General features: G+C 42.3%; 1 protein-coding gene across 2 annotated transcripts in view; it reads right to left on the bottom strand.

Annotated features, from left to right (window-relative positions):
- The window catches only part of SHC4 (SHC adaptor protein 4), a 128,046-nt gene that overhangs the window by 20,978 nt on the left and 87,094 nt on the right, over window positions 1-19,974 (bottom strand). The window contains exons 7-10 of one of the 2 annotated variants that reach the window (XM_065871358.1): window positions 13,542-13,665; window positions 11,906-12,077; window positions 9,541-9,601; window positions 2,166-2,339 (exon numbers count right to left, since the gene is read on the bottom strand). In XM_065871358.1, coding sequence (XP_065727430.1) covers window positions 2,166-2,339; window positions 9,541-9,601; window positions 11,906-12,077; window positions 13,542-13,665 — 531 coding nt within the window. Of the gene's footprint in view, window positions 1-2,159; window positions 2,340-9,540; window positions 9,602-11,905; window positions 12,078-13,541; window positions 13,666-19,974 lie in introns of both variants that reach the window. The other variant, XM_065871357.1, reaches the window with a different exon arrangement.

Consider the following 19,974-nt stretch of genomic DNA (forward strand, 5'->3'; position numbering starts at 1 on the left):
TACCCCAATAAAAATAAAACTATATTTGAATAAATACAATTTTTTTTTTTTGCTGTACGCAGGCCTCTCACTGTTGTGGCCTCTCCCGTTGCAGAGCACAGGCTCCGGACGCGCAGGCTCAGCGGCCATGGCTCACGGGCCCAGCTGCTCCATGGCATGTGGGATCTTCCCAGATCGGGGCGCGAACCCGTGTCCCCTGCATTGGCAAGTGGACTCTCAACCACTGCACCACCAGGGAAGCCCGAATAAATACAATTATTTAACCTAAAAAACAAACAAACAAAAAAAAACCCCTGGGGTCCAGAAACTTTTTTTCAAAACACTGTCCCTCTAACATATATTAGCTATCCACACAGGCTACTCCACATTAAACAGTTAAATTCACTGCAGAAATCTGTATTCATTGCATATCCCATCATCCATGGCTCTCTGTGGTGGACATGGAGATGCACTACCCAGATCCCACTTCAAGGAAGGACCAAGTACCCCAGGTGCTTTACTGGGGCTGGTCTCCAGCTGACCACACCTTCAGGGTCTGCCTCAGCTGCAGAGAGCTGCTTGCCCAATGGCTTGCCCTCCTTCATGGCCCACATCCAAAGACTGAGATAAGTGGGGCTAAAAGGCCCTGCCCTTGGGCCCAATGTGGGGCAACTCTGACGGGCCCCCCACATGCTCTCTGTAGGGTTGGCTGAGGCTTTGTCAGGCCTGCATGGTTGCTCCACCTCTCCCTCTGCCCAAGCCTGCTTTCTTCCCCTCCCTTCCTGGTACTGATCCCAATAAAGACCCTGCATGCCCAGCTCCAACTCAGAGTCTGCTTCTGGAGAACCCAACTGGGTTGTTTGGTCGCCAAGAGTGATCTTGGAAAGCTTGCAAGAAGATGGCCTACTTGCCACCTGGCTGGTAATGAAACCTTTGTCTCAGTCTAGAGAGTTAAGGTGGTCAAGTGAAGCTCAGCCTCAGCAAAATCTCCTTCCAAACTTTATTGTCACTGCAGCCACACTAGCTGGAAAGTCACCCTTGGCAGTCTAGAGTGACCTCCTGGGCTAGTGAAAGGACTTTCTCAGCGATTGATTCTCTACCTTTGGAGTGAGCCAAATCTGACACCAATCTCTGAACCCAACAAGATCCAGTACTTTATGAAAAGCATTTTTTAATTTATTTTTTAGTTGATTGTAGGCTTTTGGCTTGTTTTGCTTTTATTTATTTATGTTCCTGTTTATGGACTTACCCCTGGAAGCAATCTGGCAGGAAAATGATGTTTGTCTTACTGTATTTTACTCACAGTACCTAGTTGAAGAAAGAAGTCACCTTATTTTAGTGCTATATAGATGACTTACTAAGGGGTTTTGAAATGAATAAAATTAACAACATCACTAAACAGAGTTGGAAGAGTGGCCATTGTTCCCCATGCAAACAAACAAATTCAAAATTATCTCCTGGCTTTGACAGCCCTTCCTTCAGCAAAAGCACACAGCAGAAAGCAAAAGTTGGAGTCAATTTAAAGTGTTTGCAAAGATTATTCAAAATCAAAGTTGCAAAACCTTGAAATCCGTAACATCGCCACAAAGTTCTAACTTTTAATAACTGTGGTGAGGGATTGAGGTAAGAAAGAATACTTTTAACTCTCTGAAAAATGAGGCCAAGGAAATAGCGTTCTTTAAAATGAGAGACAGTATAGTGAGTTGAACAGTGGCCCCCAAAAGATATGCTCAAGTCCTGATCCCTGGTACCTGCATATGTGACCTAATTTGGAAAAAGGGTCTTTGCACATGTAATTAAGTTAAGGATCACGAGATGAGATCTTCCTGGATTTTGGGCCTACCTATAAGAGAAAGGTGTTGTCCTGTAAGAGAAAGAAGAGGGAGATTTGAGACACAGGGGTAAGGCCATGTGAAGACGAGGGCAGAGATTGGAGTGACATGTCTACAAGCTAAGGAACACCAAGAATTGCTGGCAGCCACCAGAAGCTAGGAGAGCAACATGAAACCAGTTCTCCTCCAGAGCCTCCAAAAGGAGCCAACCCTGCTGCCCTCTTGATTTAGGACTTCTGGCCTCCATAACTGTGAGAGAATGCATTTCTCTTGTTTTAAGACACCCAGTTTGTGGTAACTTGTTACAGCAGCACAGGAAACTAATACAGGCAATGAGAAGCCACTTACTTTCACGGTACCATAGGGTCCCCAGTGGGTGAGCTGGACTTTGATTTCCGGCAGAGCCCAGCGTGCTTTGAAGAGTCTGCGTATTGATGTAGCAGGGGTCGTCGAAGAGATCCACTCGGCACGCGGGCTTCATCAATGACGTGTCTCTTTGGGACTGTACCCCTCTCTCGTGTGCATTACCTATAGTGAGTAAAGATCAATGTACGGTGTTTTTGCTTTGGAAACAAGAAATAAAATCACGTTTGAGTCCAGAATTGACAGGAAGGGAAAAGCCATGCCCACCCCATGCAAGGATTGAATACTGGCTTTGAGATTTCACCTGTAAAAACAAAATAAGCACAAGTCTTTGAGAGAAAGCACCCTCTTTTGGCCTCCCTGCCCCTCCCTGCCCGTCCCTCAGCTGACCCTTTGCTTCAACAGCAGACAGCAGACAAACCAGGAAGATGTGAAAGAGGAAGAGCCAGCGGAGGAAGGACGCTGACCGGACAGCAAACAGCACAAACCCGTACACGACACCGCTCAGAGCTGCAGCCCAGGAACCAAGAAAACCACACGTGCCGTGTGGAACTTGAATATCTACTAGTTATTGCAACCGCTTTTCAAAATACTCGTTACTTAATTTTAAATTATTAAGAGTGGGAAGTCTGTCTTCCCTTTATTGCCAAAGTTTCGTTTCGCCAAGCACAGCCCTGCACCAGCTGCTGATGTTCATTCTGTCATCTAATGGAAAGAACTCACCCCTCAGGTTACGTCCTCTGTCCCCTTACTCTGCCTTCTCCTCTCCATTCTATTCCATACATGTGGCCAAAATGATCTTTTTACAACTGAAAATCTGATCCTACTTCTCAGAGGTTTAAAAACATTCACTGCTTCCCACTGCTCTTGGGATACAACTCAAACTCTTCAACAAGCCCCAGGCCCTGCTCCCGGGCACCCAGCTTCCATTGCAACCCTGTCCTCCCCAGTCTCTGCCCCTGCTCACATCAGCCTTCTTGCACTAGAATCCCCACTGTAAGGCCATCTTCTCTGATTGACATGCCCCCTTCCCTCCCCTTCTCCAGCACCCTCATCCTTCGGTGAGGTCAGTTTAAACATCTCTTTCTCAAGAGAGCCTTCCCTGACTTTCTCAGACTAGACTATGTCTCTCTGCTTCCCTCTGAAGCCCATACCACAAGAGTACTTAATTCTATTATGTTATTGTTTCTTAATATCTGTACTGCATCTAGACTGCATGTTCTACGAAGACACACATCCTGTCTTGCTGACAGCTGCAGCCCCTGCCTCTAGCATATGCCTGGAACACATTATCACATCAACAAATAGTTACGGCTTGAATGGATTACAGCACCATATTTCACTACCTGACGGCATGAAGTACTTCGTACCATTCAACTGGTCCTGTCCTGAGAATGCCAGGACAGAATGTTTTTGTCTTTCTGTTTACACAAGTACCTTTATAGTTTTGGCCATACAAGATCCCCGTGAGGCTGCACCTAAAGCAGTGACATTGTTATTTCATTGTCTTACCGTAAAACATCAGTCCTTCCAGTCAACTAAACCCCTTCAAAGGACCAACGTCCCACTGGATTTCACAGCATGGTGAAGAGTGCTGTGATTCTTATAACACAAGTATGGAAACCTAAGAATACACCAGATAGGGGGAGCCCAGTCAAGACTACAGTCCTACCATCTGCTCCTCCTTTGCTCCTCTCTGTCCGGTCCTGCCTGTCACCCTGTCCCACGTCATAATCTGTACGTGGAATATCCTGAGGGAAGGGTGGGATTTGACAGAGGAAGGGGCAATAGGGCCCCTCGTTTCTTTGTTGCTTTTGGCAACATATTTCCATTTACTTTTTTAAGTGGATTTATGAAATATGTTATCCAGTTTAAACTAAACTTACTTTCACAAATGGACAAGTGGCTAAAGGATCACTGCAGAAAGGTCAAGGATTGAAGATCGTTCTTTTACTGAGTACAGGCTCCTCCTTAGCTACACCTTGAGCTTATGAACAAGAATAATCTAATTAGATCAGAACTCCGGCCTCCTAACAGTTAAAATTATCAAGATTGAAATGTGGATTTATGTCTGCTTTCTTTATCAATAATGCCCTAAATGTATACCAGACCTTGAGATATTACCTAATGATAGTATTCAGCCACTATAACTAGCGAGACAATTTTTAAAAATGTCTATCATTGACTGAAATTTTCTATTTCTGTGTGTGTTTTATAATACATGCATAATATATTAGCACAGCGTAGAGAACTGATGCATGATTGAATTACTATTTATTTAGGAGTGCCTGCTCATAAAAAGTTACTGAGGGCTTCCCTGGTGGCGCAGTGGTTGAGAGTCCGCCTGCCGATGCAGGGGACACGGGTTCGTGCCCCGGTCCGGGAGGATCCCACATGCCGTGGAGCGGCTGGGCCCTGGAGCCTGTGCTCCGCAACGGGAGAGGCCACAACAGTGAGAGGCCCGCGTACCGCAAAAAAAAATAAAAAATTTACTGAAAGTGGAATATGATGAACAGTATTTGTAAGAAGTCTGCTTCTAAATTAACATGGACCTGGGTTCCACAGATCCCTGTGGTATCTCTTACTATTTGTGTGGCCAGGGGCAAGTTACTTAACCTCTCTGTCAGTTTCCATACCTGTAAAATGGGGATGCCGAGCTTAAAATACATTGTGAGGATTAAATGAAAGAATGTGGGTAAGCCCCTCACTGAGCATAGTGCCTGCCTTGCAGCAGGCGTTCTTCTCACTGTTCAGTTGTGTGTCTACTGGGCCTCTCTGCACATGACGCTTATCTCTTGCTGTAATATCCTTCCCATCCATTTCTTGACCTAACTCCTATTTGTCCTTTAAGATTCTGCTCTGAATCCCCCTCCTTCAGGAAGCTTTCCACTGAGTCCTCCCTCCTCCCCCGCCCCCCACCCCAGGCTGGGTAAGGTGCCACTCCATAATAAAGTGTAGGTCTCTGTTTACTTCCCTGTCTTCCCCTTGAGACCGAAAATTCCCTGAGTCCTGAGGAGAGACTAGAACCCATTTTTCTGAGTATCTTCTTCATCTTCAATGCCTGGTATGAAGCAGATGCTCAAAAGGAAAATGTCAGCTGAATGAACAGATGACTGAATGTCTACCCAGTTTTCCTTTCTTAGCAAATGTGACCCCACCACGCTCTCAAGACCCCAAGTCAACCCTTAGCGCAGGGGGCTGACTCATCTGCCCCTCACAGAGCACTGGCATGAGCTGACCACATCAAGTTCACCATCCCACAGGGTTACACAAAAGCATCAATGTCTATACAGTCTCTCTTAAAAACTACCATTCCCTTTTCTCAAATGCACCATTATATCTAAGTCAGCAAAGTTGTCTTAAATTTAAAAAAACAAATAAACAAACTCACCCCATGCTGAAATTTAAAATCTTTCTAGGATAAAGTGTGTGGTTATTCAGAGCTTAACTACACATGCCAGCCATCATGCATTCCAAAAGTTCTTTGTGCAAAGTGTTACTCTGAGAAACTATCCAACCTGCCTAAGAGAAGATTTGTGGCAGAAAATAAATACATACACGGTGTATATACTGGAGGTACCAAAGTTTTTAAGTGCTAGCCCTTAGGGTCTGTGGGACTTTAACATCTTTTTGATTAAAAATATCAACATTTTCATTTTGACTTGAAGGTTGGGGAAACAGTATGCTATTTTGCTAATTATTTTTTTCCACAAGGGAATTTATTATTAAGGACAGGGATCTTTTACACATCTGGCAATAAATATAATTAACTCCTTCAACAGGAAGCCTACTGCAGTACTTATTATACACCAGAATTCAAATTTTAAGTCAATATTTGAATAAATGTCTTTGAATTAAAAAGCCAAAACTTGTTGAAAATGTTTGTATAGGTGTCTCTCAAATGCTTATGTGTGAATCTCTGGGAAAAGCCATAAAAACTGTCTATTTGCTATTTTGGCAACTGCTGTTAATTTGGTGACTGGTCATAAATTTCTGATCTTATTTATTTACTTATTTGGCTTCATCGGGTCTTAGTTGTGGCACGCAGGACCTTTGTTGCAGCATGCAGGATCTTGTGGCACGTGGGCTTCTCTAGTTGCAGCATGCGGGCTTCTCTAGCTGCGGCACGCAGGCTTTTCTCTAGTTGTGGTGTGTGGGCTCAGTAGTTGTGGCACGTGGGCTCAGTAGTTGCAGCACGCAGGCTTAGTTGCCCCATGGCATGTGGGATCTTAGTTCCCCAATCAGGGATCAAGCCCATCTTCCCTGCATTGGGAGGTGGAGTCTTAACCACTGGGCCACCAGGGAGCCCTCAGATCACTTTTAAACACATACCCAAGTAGTCATAGGCAGGCCCCAAGATAGGAACCCCTGACTTCTGGGTGTCTGTGGATGAAAAGACACTGAGTTAGGAAAGTCCTTCCTGTCACAGCAGGAGGGACTTATACTTGTCACAGCCCCCGGAGCAGGGGTTGAGTCCTTCAATCCCTCTATGTGCTGAGTGGCTGAGGTCTGGGGAAATGGCTTCCTAGCACTCTGGTTCCCACTGGAAGTTAGAACCTGCTTTTCTAAGAAAACAATGCTGTAGCTCAGTGATTTTCAGGGGAAGAGGATATCCAGCTGGAGGGTTTTTTCCAAACTATAAACACCATCTCTCATCTCCCCGAGATTCTGAAAGGTTCCCAGCCATGAATTGTTACCTTATTGCCACAAGGAAGACAGTGTGCTGAAGCTCAGTATTGGTCCCAGACTCTTCCACAATTAGAGTATAACTGAAGAACAGATGCTTACAATAGAATATCCTATTGTTGTATTTGTCATTACAACATATACACTTAAGCTCCAGCATAGGAAACCAAATAGTAGAATATGGTCACTTGTCTAGGAGATAGCCAACATGGCTAAAATTAATTCTACGGAAAAATAGATTCCAGGCTCCAAATAAGTGTTTATTACAAAAGTCTGTTCTTGAGTTTGGATCTGATAGTGGCTTAGGGCATGTGTAAAGCATGAAAGAATAAGGGGTTACGTTGTTTGTTAATTTAAAGGAGAAATAAAACCAAGATAAACAGAAAGAACAAATTGGATTCTATGACAAGGTTATACTTACAAAAAGAAAAATCTTGAATAAAGTTGAAATAGTGTTGCTTTGAGGGGAAGGACACTTTAAAAATGTAAAATAAAAATCAAGGTGAAAGCTTCTGAGGAAAAAAAAAGAAAGGAGACCTTGCCCCTTTTCTCTGATGGTAGTGTCGTGATTTCGAACATTCAACATCATTCTAGAAATGTCGAGGATTCCTGTTCAGTGAGTTCCCTTCAGAAGCTAGGTGGCTGAGGCCAGCGGGGCGTGCCATGACGACTGCTTAATGGGGAGGAGGGATGAGCTGTGGGAAAAGAGGTACTGGGGCAGGGCGAAACATTCTGGAGTTCCACAGGACTCTCTCCTAGATCCAAAACTCTCTCTCCCCCTCCATGTACCCTCTCAATGCAGTGATCTGGGAACTGGTCCTGGCACACTTAGGAATACCAGTACTCATTTATACTCTTTCTCTCCCTTCCCCTCCCACTTCCCTCTCTGTGCCTGGATAATTCCCACTCATCCTTCAGGTCTTAGTTTGGTTGTTACTTCTTTTGGGAGACCCTCTCTAGCCTCCCAGATTAAGTTAGGTTTCCCTGTTATTTGTTCCCATAACATCCTGGGCTTTGAAACGCTCATCACATTTGTAAGCACTGGTTTAAGGTATGCCCTCTGGCTAAACTGCAAAAGACATGAATGCCAATTGTGTCTCCATCCCTAGCACCCAGCTCAGGGCCCCACCCACAGGATGACCTGATATGATCACTGAGTGCATTGTTGGATAAATGAAGAACACAGAATGAGAAAAAACAGGATGTGGAGACAGTTCAAAGTGAGCTTCAGCACAGGCAGAAAATGGATACAAGACTACAAAGCACATGTGGTATGTTCCTGACTATTAAATCCTAGGTTAGGAATCTCTAGGGTAAAGGAAAAGAGGAACGAAGGAAGGAACTGCAGCTCCTAGAGGACACAGTTTTAAAAAGACATTTACACTTGACACTAATTTGTTTTAGTCATATTATTAAGAATTCATTTGGAATTTTAAATTCCTTTAAAGAGTGGCATCGAATTTTAATTTCCTTCAAAAAGAACCAAGTTTTTAAAGAATTTAAAATACTGCCTCTGCTCACTACTCTGATTATTTTTGCAGGGTGGAGGAAAGTGGTAATCACAACCGTACCAAGACCCTCATGTACCCCCACTGTATAAGAAATAATAAAATTCATGGGTTACACTGGCAAAATTCCATAAGAAATATGAAGATATCCTTGGAAGTGAGAAACTACCTTCTAGTTGGCAAGTGTCTGCTAATTTAATTTGAGTTCCGAAGTGTGGTTCTCCAACTCTATCCTCCACTGCATTATTTACAATGTCCAGTTATCTCCCCCTCTAAAGCTGCAAAATTGTCCTTCCCAAAGAAATAAATACTTTCAACAATTTATAAGAATAAAATGACTAACTAGCAGTAGAATGTTTTTATGAAAATATATTTCCAACCTGAGAGTCTATGCCCTACATTTGTGTTGTGGAAAAGTTGTGCCTGATGTCAGTTATCACATGCAGTACTAAGACATTTAATGCCCTGGCAAGTACGGGGTGTATGAACCTCTAATTGGGACTCTCACATTTCAGATTTCTTTTTGTTCCCTTTGCCAAGCAGAAATAAAGGTTTTTTCTTAATCCTAATGGATCTGACAAGCATCAATTTTCATATTAGCTTATTGTCTGATATTCTTTGAAATGGAACTGCCTTGAGTTTTGAGTAGAGAAATCACCTTTCCAGTAAGAGAGCTTTCATGATATCCAAGCAGTGAGGGACTTCCCTGGTGGCGCAGTGGTTGAGAGTCCGCCTGCCAATGCAGGGGACACGGGTTCGTGCCCCGGTCCGGGAAGATCCCACATGCCGTGCAGCGGCTGGGCCCGTGAGTCATGGCCGCTGAGCCTGCGCGTCTGGAGCCTGTGCTCCGCAACGGGAGAGGCCACAACAGTGAGAGGCCCGTGTACCGCATAAAAAAAAAAAAAAAAAAAAAAAGCACTGAAAGATTCCATAAAGCAGCATTGTAGTGTGGAAGAGTACACAGGAGCAGGGGAGAACCATAGCTTTTCAACTGACACACTTGTGGCATTCTGTGCTTCTCAGAATGTGGGAAGCCTGCAACTGAAGCATTACATGTTTGGTTATATACACCTGACTTTCCCATGAACTATTTAAGAGCAAGGGCCACACACGACCATATAACGTAGAAGAAATAAGGCGAGTGGCAGATGGGGAAGGGCAGTTGTACCTACCTATTGCCCTGCTTTGTTCTAGACAGTTCTCATACACACTGCTGCACTTGGAGTTTCCCGGCTGTATAAACAACAAATTGTGAAACATTTACAAACACAGTAAACGTTCATAAACTTTCAAAAAACACACAAAACACTAATAATGCTCCCAGCAGAATTTAGCAGACAACTCCATTTTCTGACACAGGAAGTGTCTGACAGGTGAGAAAAAGAAACTGAGATTTTGGACGGGGAGTATAGCCTCCTTTCCCAGTGCACTGATTTGGAACTGCAGAGGTGGGTCTGATTAGGGTGGGGGAGGTCATAAATGTAAGGTCTATATCCTGAGGGTTATAGACCTCGGCTTGGGAGGTCACATTCCAGGATTCAATCCAAGCTCAGCCAGAAAGTGTGATTTCCAGGACACTTATATAAACACTGGCCATTTAGCAAACCTCTATTTAACCGTGAACTGGCAGATTGGAGCCCCACTCTACTAAGGTTTGTGCCAGACCCACTTTTCATCCTTGAAAAATCTCATGCTATCAAAGGCTTCAATTATCCCATATACACACAGCTCTCTTCTGTAAGGGTATGGGATCTACTGATGCCTTTGAGAAGGGCAATGTCTTTGCTTTAGAAAGATTAACCCAGCAATACTATGCAAGAGGGTTTAAAGGAATGAAACTGGAGACAAGGAAGGGGCTTTCAGAATCATCTGGGCAAGTGAGGACCAGAACTTAGAAAGATGCAACAGGAATGAAAAAGGTTGGGTAGATTTAAGAGACCTTCATGGTAGGATCCTAAGTCTTGAAGACTGAGTTGATAAGTGTGAGAAAACAAAAGACTGTAGATCAGAGAAAGAATAGGAGTGCCATTAATAAACATGAGTATGTCAGGAGAGGGATCTAGCTTGGAGTCAAGGTAAAATGCTGAGTCTAATCTTGGTATAAACAAGCAATGAAATGCTTGTGGCATCACAGCTGGAGAGGTAGGTAATGGCTGAAGACAGAGAAGCTGGTGGAGTGTGTGCACAGGTGGCATGTCAGAGGAGAAACCAGGGCCAAGGGCAGAACACTGGATAGGGATTCCACGGTGGTAAGGCTTGGGTTTGCAGGGGAGGGCATGCAAGAAAACAAGATATAAAAAGGAAAGATGTGGGCTTCCCTGGTGGCGCAGTGGTTGAGAATCCGCCTGCCAATGCAGGGGACACGGGTTCGTGCCCCGGTCCGGGAGGATCCCACATGCCGCAGAGCGGCTGGGCCCGTGAGCCATGGCCGCTGAGCCTGCGCATCCGGAGTCTGTGCTCCGCAACGGGAGTGACCACAGCAGTGAGAGGCCCGTGTACCAAAAAAAAAAAAAAAAAAGGAAAGATGCAACTTACTTTGAAACGCATCAAAAATCAGATGGATTGATGGGTGATAGCTAACAACATAGGATGACAGGGCAAATAGAGTAGAATTATAATTGTAGAATCTAGGTGGTGAGTATATGAGTGTTCATGTGTAATTCTTTCAACTTTTTTGTAAGTTTGAATATACTCAATAAAATGTAAAATGTTAGAAAACATGAAAAAAGAAAGAAAAGCAGCAACTAGAGATGCAGAATGAGAATGACATGACGAAAATGTTTAGAAGCTAACAGAAGAGGTCTGAAAAAAAAAGAGGCAGCCAACAGATATCACAGGCTATAGACAGATTCAGAATATTGAAGAAGGAAATAGATTTAACAATTAAACCGTTGGTGACCAAAAGAAAAGTTGGTGACCACTGTACAAGAAATTTCTATCAAGTTGTCAAGCAGAGTTCAGATTTTGGAAGCGTAGTGTGGATGTGAATGCAGAAATACAGGCAGTGTTTTCTAGAAGTTTGTGGGTGAAAGGAAGGTGAGAGAGAGGTAGGACATTATTAGATGAGTTGGAGGAGTCCGAGTTTATTTGCAGACAGAAGCGAAAGAACAAGTAGACAGACAGAGAATAAAGACTGAGACAGAGGTTGATGGACAGAACAAGGGCACAGAGTTGGTAAGAGGGGATGGGATCAGGAGCTCAGGGAGAAGATTAGCCATGGAGACAGTAGCTAAGGAAGAGAACCAAGGAGAACACAGGAAGACTTAGAGATGCGGAAGGGTGAAGCTGAAAATAACATGTTGGACCGTCCTTGTCTTCCCAATGAAGTAAGATGTGAGGTCACTTGCTGAGGATGAGGTTGGGGGATTGGGAGTAAAAATTATTGAGTACAGGTTCCGACAATGATTCACTCTCTGGCTCTGTACTGAGGAAGATGATACCTTCTCTAAACTAGCATTTGGTAATCCTCAAATTAAGCTCTCAGTGGTAAGGACAGAACTGCATTGTTAGTTCTAATAGCATTAAAATGTTACTTACCAAATAGCACAACTTTTCACACCGTATGGGGCAGTAAGCCATTTGTTCTGTGGTTTGAACTTTGATCCGTACATCTGAAACACCACCTGCAGGCGGCTGCTTGCCCGGGATTTCATTGTAATACTCACGATCTTCTCTCTCCTCAGCATGGTCATCAACGTGTACCTCCTCACTGTAAGGGAAAAAAGAATCCCCAAGAGGCTGGGTGGGAATTCAAATGCTGTAGGGGATGTAGAGTGATCAGAACCATGCAAATCGTCCTGAAACAGCTGGATGGAAGCAACCAGATGGCTGAATTGTTAGGTTTCTGTAGACAATTAAAGTGGGGTAAGCCAACAGAAAGTGCCAAGGGTGATGCTTTTGTGTCTCCTCTCAGTGATAAAATATATACATACACATATATATATGAACTCCCTGAATGTCAGTTGTTTTTGTCAATCGGATAAAAACACAAAGTTTTCCTGGATTTTTCCAGCACTCTTTCATTGTACCATTTTGGAAATGCTTTGCTCAAAGGAAATTTAAATATTGGGCAGTGGGCCTGGCCCAGTTTACTAAACCAAGATGAAAAAAATAGAAGACTATGGCCAGCTAACTTGTCTGCACAAATCTGGAGTATATGAGATTCATAAAGAAATATTAGAACCATATGTGGCAAGTGGGGAGATTTGTGTAAACATGCATTGTTTTTTAAATTGAAACAGGGCAAAAAAAAAACAAAAAACAGATTTTCCTTCCAAATTGGAATTAGTAAAAGTTTCTTATGAGAAAGAATAAATCAAGTCCATTTGAATTGAACTGATTCCACTGACAACCCACACAGTTTTGTTGGGTTCATTACATGTCAACAAAATAACAGCACTAAGAGGTAAGTGCTACCCTAGGAAAAATTCAACAACAAGGCCTGCTGGTAGCCCCTCCCCTTTGCTACCCCAGACCACATCATACAGGGAGATCTCCAAACCCGGTGTCTGTTGATACACAAAATGACAAATTAGGGGGGTTCCAGAAATGCATTTAAAAGTGTCCAAATATTTTATTTCTTGGGTGTGAATTCTGCAAGTCAGGGGCCTCACTGCATTCCACACGTGGTGGAGTCTGACAGGCCTGAAAAGGGTTCAGCTTTCATTGTGGACTAGACAGAACAACCAGATCCCTGGGTCATGTCATGTTCTACTCCTGCCACAGTCCGGCTGGAGCTGATCTATTTGCACTGCAAATGAACAAACTAATAGGAATTCCTGCCACAGACATTTGACTCTTATTATTTTGCTCTTCTTTCTTAATTTTTTTAACTGATCTGCAAGGGATGTGGGGTTGAAACAAACCTAAGAAATTTGTTCATGCTCATTGTATGACATGACCTAATTAATTCATAGCTCTGTATACCATCAGAGAAACAGGGTCGACCCCTTCTCACTTTTAGTGTTTCCTCTAATTCTATTTCAAAGCAAGAGGAAATACCTGAACAAATATGAATGGAAGAAAAACAGAAATGTCACTATTAGTTTGTACTGAAACTGTACCTATTTTTAAAAAAAAATTGCTAAGTTCATCAGTCAATTTAAAATGCCATATGAATTTTAAAACGAAACAAAATATGATCAGTCAAATAATTATAGAACTCCTGGCTGACCTTTCAGAAGAAGTATTCAAAGAAGGATTTTTCAAATACTGTTTAAACCGGAGTTCAAAAGCCTGCCCTATGGTACTTATGACGTCTTGGGCCATTCCATTGCTGCATTCCAATATGTGGCAGGCTGCAAGAGGACACACAAAAAAATTACAATAAATTTTCAGTAAGAGAAGATTAGATAAGTTCAAAATACTCCCAGAACATGAACTGGTAATTGAGTAAAAGTAGGTTTATAAGCTCTCTTCAGCTCTGAAATGGCATACTTCATATTTCATATGCATCAAAGTGAAGAAACATTCATATCTGACAACTAAGTATCTCAAAACACTTACAAATTTGGGCCTGGAGGCAGGTATTTGGGGCCCACATTTTAATAAAGGCAGACTGATCTTGACTAATAATGTGACCCATGTTCAGTGTTAGCTCTAGAATTCAATACAGAAGATGCTTAGGGCAGCAACCTGACGGGAAGATGAGGTTTACAGCCTTGTCTTTGCATGGTACACTACAGATGACTGAGAAAGGGTAACTCTCTAAACCTCCCCCCACAAAACGGGGGATGAGCTACTGGTGAAGAGAGGGGCTTTAGAATACCCCTTCCTCTAGCCATCCCTTTTCCCTGTCATTGCTACTAGAAAGCGGTGATGGTATGGTAATCCCTGTCTTTGAAATCCTATTAAAGGACTATCTCCAATAAACATCCAGACCAAGATTCCATGAAGCTGACATTACTAGAAGATATTAAAAATTTTATTAGACACTTTCTTTGAAAGACAGTTACTGGAAAGGGCTAGTTATCACTAGCAAATTAAAGAAATAAATTGTGGAGGGGGCAGCTGACGGAACATCACAAACGAACTGACACATCCGCTGCTGCTGCTTCTGTGTAAAAACCAGAGCTTGTGTTCAGGGACTATAAATTAATCTCCCTATCATAGGGAATATCAGTTGCCTTGGTTAGAGTATGGTGTTGTGCTTAGGGCCTTACAATACAAAACCTGAATTGAATTTGAAGTTTCCTCAGGATGGCTTAGAAAAGAGTCATAAGGATGACTTAAAGATATAGGCAATAAAGTTTCATGAGAAATTTTTAAAACGTATATTGGTTTGTATAGCCTGAAGAATTGAGGGATGAGGAAAAGCTTGATAATGGTTCAATATATACAAGAATGTTGTAAAAACTGTCAGCTATTCTCCGAGAATAGGAAAGGCTTAAGTGAGTACATAGCAAAATAGCTTAGATACCAGGGAAGCTGTGAGATGGTGAAACTGTGGAACCAACACTGGAACATTTTACTAAAAGGGATACCTGAGGAGAGGAGGATACCTGTCGTGACGGAATGATTTAACTGTGTTGACTTGGAAGCGTGATTTTAGGCTCTGCGTTGTCTTGAAAAGGATTTTGTATTATTTAAAGTAAAAGAAAATTCATTCACTTCTAACTGAATTTGCAGAGCCTATAACAGTGGGTTAAGGTAGAACTTACAATGGTGTTTCCTAGCTTTATGCTGATATCATCTCAAGGAATCTCAGATAATTCTCATTTCAGAATTAGCTGAACATTTACTTAAAGAATTGATGTCTCTGAACTTTGGGAAGGGGTGTGTGTGTGTGTGTGCGCGTGCAGGGGGTGGCATCAGTAAATCAAACCATGCTAAGGTGTCAAATCTCCAAAAGGGTTAATTATCATTTCTTACAAGGCTGTCCCTTTAAAGCAGCAATTTGGATCTTGAAATAGACTTAGGAGCCAATTACAGTTCTGAAAACGCAATTAAGAATATCTATAAGTTAATATCCTTTTTACCAAAGGAAAATGTTTGGTCTGTCTTTAGACTGCCATTGTATATTGCCCCTTCTTTTTCTCTACACTAGCTTCACACAGGGACCAACACATAGAATGTGTTCTAAAAATACGTGAAGAATGAATAATTCTGATTTTTCTAATCACACCCATAATTCTACTGTGAGAAATTGTCTTCAATGTTACCATTGTGGGGCAGCATCTCACAACCAGTGAGTGGTACAGATGATTGCTTGGGACATTTGTGAAAATGGTCTCCTCTTTCGTCAGGCCTCATATCCTTAAACCTACAAAGCGCCCTTGGAGATGTGTCCTCTGGTGGAGCCAAAACAGTTGTGTTACGTTCTGAGAAGAAAAGGTAATTCACTTGAATTCTTTTCTTTTCATCCATAAATTCCTGGTCCAATTAAAAATGAAGTCAAGACCAGGAATCATATCAAAATGGAAACAATTTTTGTAATTTTATTTTCTCTTAGGATCAAGGAGATGTCTTGAGATAAAGATGGAAAAGATAACGAGAGAGGCAGGAAAAGGAAAGGAGGGAGGGAGGGAGGGAGGGAGGGAGGGAGGGAGGGAGGGAGGGAAGGAGGGAGGAAGACCAAAGTGTACCTCCCATGAGAGGGATGTGAGAACAAAGATGGCTGAAAAAACTCTGTGAAAAGATTCAGATCCCAGTTCAAGTTCTAATTATGCCACAATCTGTGTGAATAAGGTACTCTATAGCAAGGTCCTCACCTGCCAAGACAGGGCCCTGCGTGATCTCTGAATCCCTTCTTGCTTTATAGAAATCCTATCCTCCCTCAGTCGCAGTAGCTTAAACCCTCTGAGGTACAGGGCAAGGCACGTGGGCACAGGAATGAATGAATCAACCCACCCACTAAGTGCCCTCTACCACTTCTCACGTACTCCTAAAATGTTTTATTTCTCGCAACTTTGCTGACTCTGATACTTGAGGGTTTTGTCCTGTTCCTGGGCTGATGCTACCAACACACTTTCTGCTTTGCTCTGGATGACCTTATTGCTGTCATATTACTTTTTTTTGGATTAAACAGAAAGAAGACACAGTGGTGCCTATCTCCATGAAAGAAACGACTGGACAAAAAGTCTGACCCTGTGCAGGTGTCCTGTGCAGCCTCACCAAGTTCAGGGAACACACACATTTTGATGGTGCTCTCGTTGCCACTCACATGCTGCTCTGTGAAAATGCTCTTTGTTCTTTTCTAGGTTGGTCATGAGCCAGAATAGGAATGGGTTTGCCCCCTTTCCCAGTGCTAGACCCATCTCCAAAAATTCAGATAAGCACCAGCTTAGCCAGGAATTTCCCAATCTTTAGCTAATGGGAAGGAAGAAAGACAGCATATAAAAAGTCCCAATTCCCCAAGAAAGGATTTGACTTTCCAGTGATGTGATAATTTTGCATGGAGGCCTGAGCCTTGATCTCCATATCTGGAATCAGAAACACACCTGGGTTCTTTTCATCCTGCCTTGTAGCCAGATAGACCTACAATTCTATTCTTAGTATCAGGTACTGTACTAAGATTTAAAAGAATCTTGGATTCTTATTCTTCTGTCGTTTTCATGTGGTTTCCTAATTGGATAGTCATGGACAAGAGGCTGAAAACAATTCTTCAAGAATAACAGGCCCTTCTTCATTGTTTTATATTTAAATGGACCAGTTTTATTGTTTTCGTTGCTCGTTTGCTTGTTGCTTTTGATTTTTATCAGAAAATTAGAAATTCAAGAGTGCAGCTTCTCAGATCAACCACCAGATGGTGCTGTGGGACTGAAGCGCGGAGCCTACCACCCCTTAGGAAGAAACCAGCCTGAAGAAGCTAGCCTGCAGTCCAGTCCATAGTTTCAGAATGTCACTAGGACCATAACGCATGTATTTTATAACCATAAACATAAATATACATAATTGGGTTAACTTAAATTGGTTTTACAGTGTTCTTTTGTTTTGTTTTGGTTTGTTTTGGGGTTTTTTTTTTTGCTTTCTTCAGAGACTCAGGACCATGGCCTTCCTATATCCAGGTAGTTCAGGTAAACTGGAACCTCTTCACAGACTAGATTCAGAGAAAATATTTAAGCCTTTCTGGACTGTACACATTTGGAGTAAGAAGTGAAGAGATTTCCTCATTTACAGCAATTACAGGGGCAGGCTGTATTAGTCACTAGGTAAACTCAAAACACTCTTACTGGAACTTACCTTTTCTACAGAAAAGGCCTTTTATAGAATAAGGAGTTCACTAAAGAGTCCTAGCCAAGATGGAAAAAGTGGCAGCTTCCCTGCCTTGAATGCACTAATGCTATAAGTGAATCAAGCAGATGGGAGACAGTGGGAGCATTCAGGATTATTAGCATGAAGCCTGGCTCCCCCCCTGGCTCTCCTCATCCCTGAGGTCTGGCTCCTGCCTTGACCCATGCACTGACACACTGTGCTTCCCATGGTGACCAGTGGCCTGTCAACTGCTGGACTGAATGGCATTTTCTACCTCCATTGCCCTTAACTCTTCTTCAGTCTGAGACATTCCCAGGTTCTTCTCCCAGAGAAACTGCTCTTCGTGCATCTTAGCGGATACTCATCTCTTGGTCTTCTCCCACTCCCTGAGACCCTCAGCCTTCTTCTTTCTGGGTTCTTCCTTCAGTGATCTAGCTCACCCTTAGGGCTAAGAAGCTGCAGCTTTTCCAAACCTGCACCTGAAGGCCTGTCTCTCCTCAGGCCCCACAAACCTCTAGGCGTCTCCTTTCTACTGAACATGTTCCCCTGGATGAACCAAACTCACCAGGTAAGTTTACAACATTGTCTTTCTGATTTCACTGTTTTTTGTATTTATTCAAGGAATCAGAACATTCTTTTCTCTTTACTAATGTAATAAATATTCATTATAATAGTTTTAGAAAGTAGAAAGACTCTAGGAAATAAAAATTACATAAGTCTCACTATCCAGGAATAACTACATACTATTAACATTTTGGCATGTGTCTTTCCAGTCTTTTTTTCTATTACATCTTTACTGGAGTATAATTGCTTTAGTGTTGTGTTAGTTTCTGCTGTATAATACACTGAATCAGCTACATGTATACACATATCCCCATATCTCCTCCCTCTTGAGCCTCCCTCCCACCCTCCCTATCCCACCCCTCTAGGTGGTCACAAAGCACCGAGCTGATCTCCCTGTGCTATATGGAGCTGCTTCCCACTAGCTATCTATTTTACATTTGGTAGTGTATATATGTCCATGCCACTCTCTCACTTCATCCCAGCTTCCCCTTCCCCTTCCCCCACCTCTGTCCTCAAGTCTGTTTCTCTACGTCTGTGTCTTTATTCCTGTTCTGCCCCTAGGTTCAACAGAACCATTTTTTTTTTAGATTCCATATATATGTGTTAGCGTACGGTATTTGTTTTTCTCTTTCTGACTTACTTCACTCTGTATGACAGACTCTAGGTCCGTCCACCTCACTACAAATAACTCAATTTCGTTTCTTTTTATGGCTGAGTAATATTCCATTGTATATATGTGCCACATCTTGTCTTTCCTATCTTTTTTCCAAAAAGTTACCTGGAATCATACCATACGCATTGTTTCATAATCTGCTTTTTGTACTCAGTAACATTAATTGCTGCATGGTAGTACAGTCTATGGATTCATTTAAATAATTTGCTATTTATGAATACTGAATTTTCTTTTTCCTATTGTATCAATAACACATGACAGTGATCTTTACTGCTTAATCTTTGTGCATGGCTTATTTCCTTAGAAGTGAAGTTGCTGGTTCAAAAGTGTTTACCTTTTTTAAAGTTTGATGCAAATTGTCAGTTTGCTCTCTGAAACATTTGGATCTGCAGTGTTCAAGAGTTCCTACTACTCTAAATCACGTTTTACCTTTTATCAAGACAAAGTATGATATCTAATTATAATTTGTGTTTCTTTGATTACTAGTAAGGTTAAACTTTTTTTTTTTAATGTTTCTTGGTGCCTTGTGTGCTCCAGACCTGGAGTCGGTCCAGGTACTTACTAGCTGGGTGAGCTTAGTAAAACCATCTTTTCTCAATTCCAGAGTTTGCTTCTACAAAAAATGAGTAACATTAATACCTACCTCATAGGATCGTTGTGAGGTTGAAGTGAGACCACGCAGACTAAATACTCTTGATAATGCCTGGCATGTGGTGAGCACGCAGTAAGTAACTTTCTTGTTCTTATTTCTCTATTGGATTGCTTTTCCTATTTGTAAAACTCCCTGTTTCTTTAGTGCACACCACTTCAGATCGCTCAGGACAGTAATAATAATGGCTATCGTTTATAGCATACTCACAATGAGCCAGGCACTGAGAGATTTGCATCGCATACAATATCTCATTAAATCCTCAGGATCATCTGATTTCTTTTTTTTTTTTTTTAAATCAATGCTCGTATCTAAATAGCTCCCAAGTACTATTAGTTCACAATTTGGTCCAGACTGTCCCTTCTTCCCCCAGTGCAGTTTAAAGCATCATCACCCCTGCCCAGGACCAATGAGACGTCCTCCAAATTGGACTTTACAATTCCAGACTGCTTTCCTGCCCTCCAATATCACCTTTACAGATACAAAGGCCAGAAAAATTATCATTTTTTAATTTCAGTAGAATGGCAG

This window comes from Phocoena phocoena, chromosome 2, assembly GCF_963924675.1.
Source record: "Phocoena phocoena chromosome 2, mPhoPho1.1, whole genome shotgun sequence".
In the NCBI taxonomy this organism is placed as follows: domain Eukaryota; kingdom Metazoa; phylum Chordata; class Mammalia; order Artiodactyla; family Phocoenidae; genus Phocoena; species Phocoena phocoena.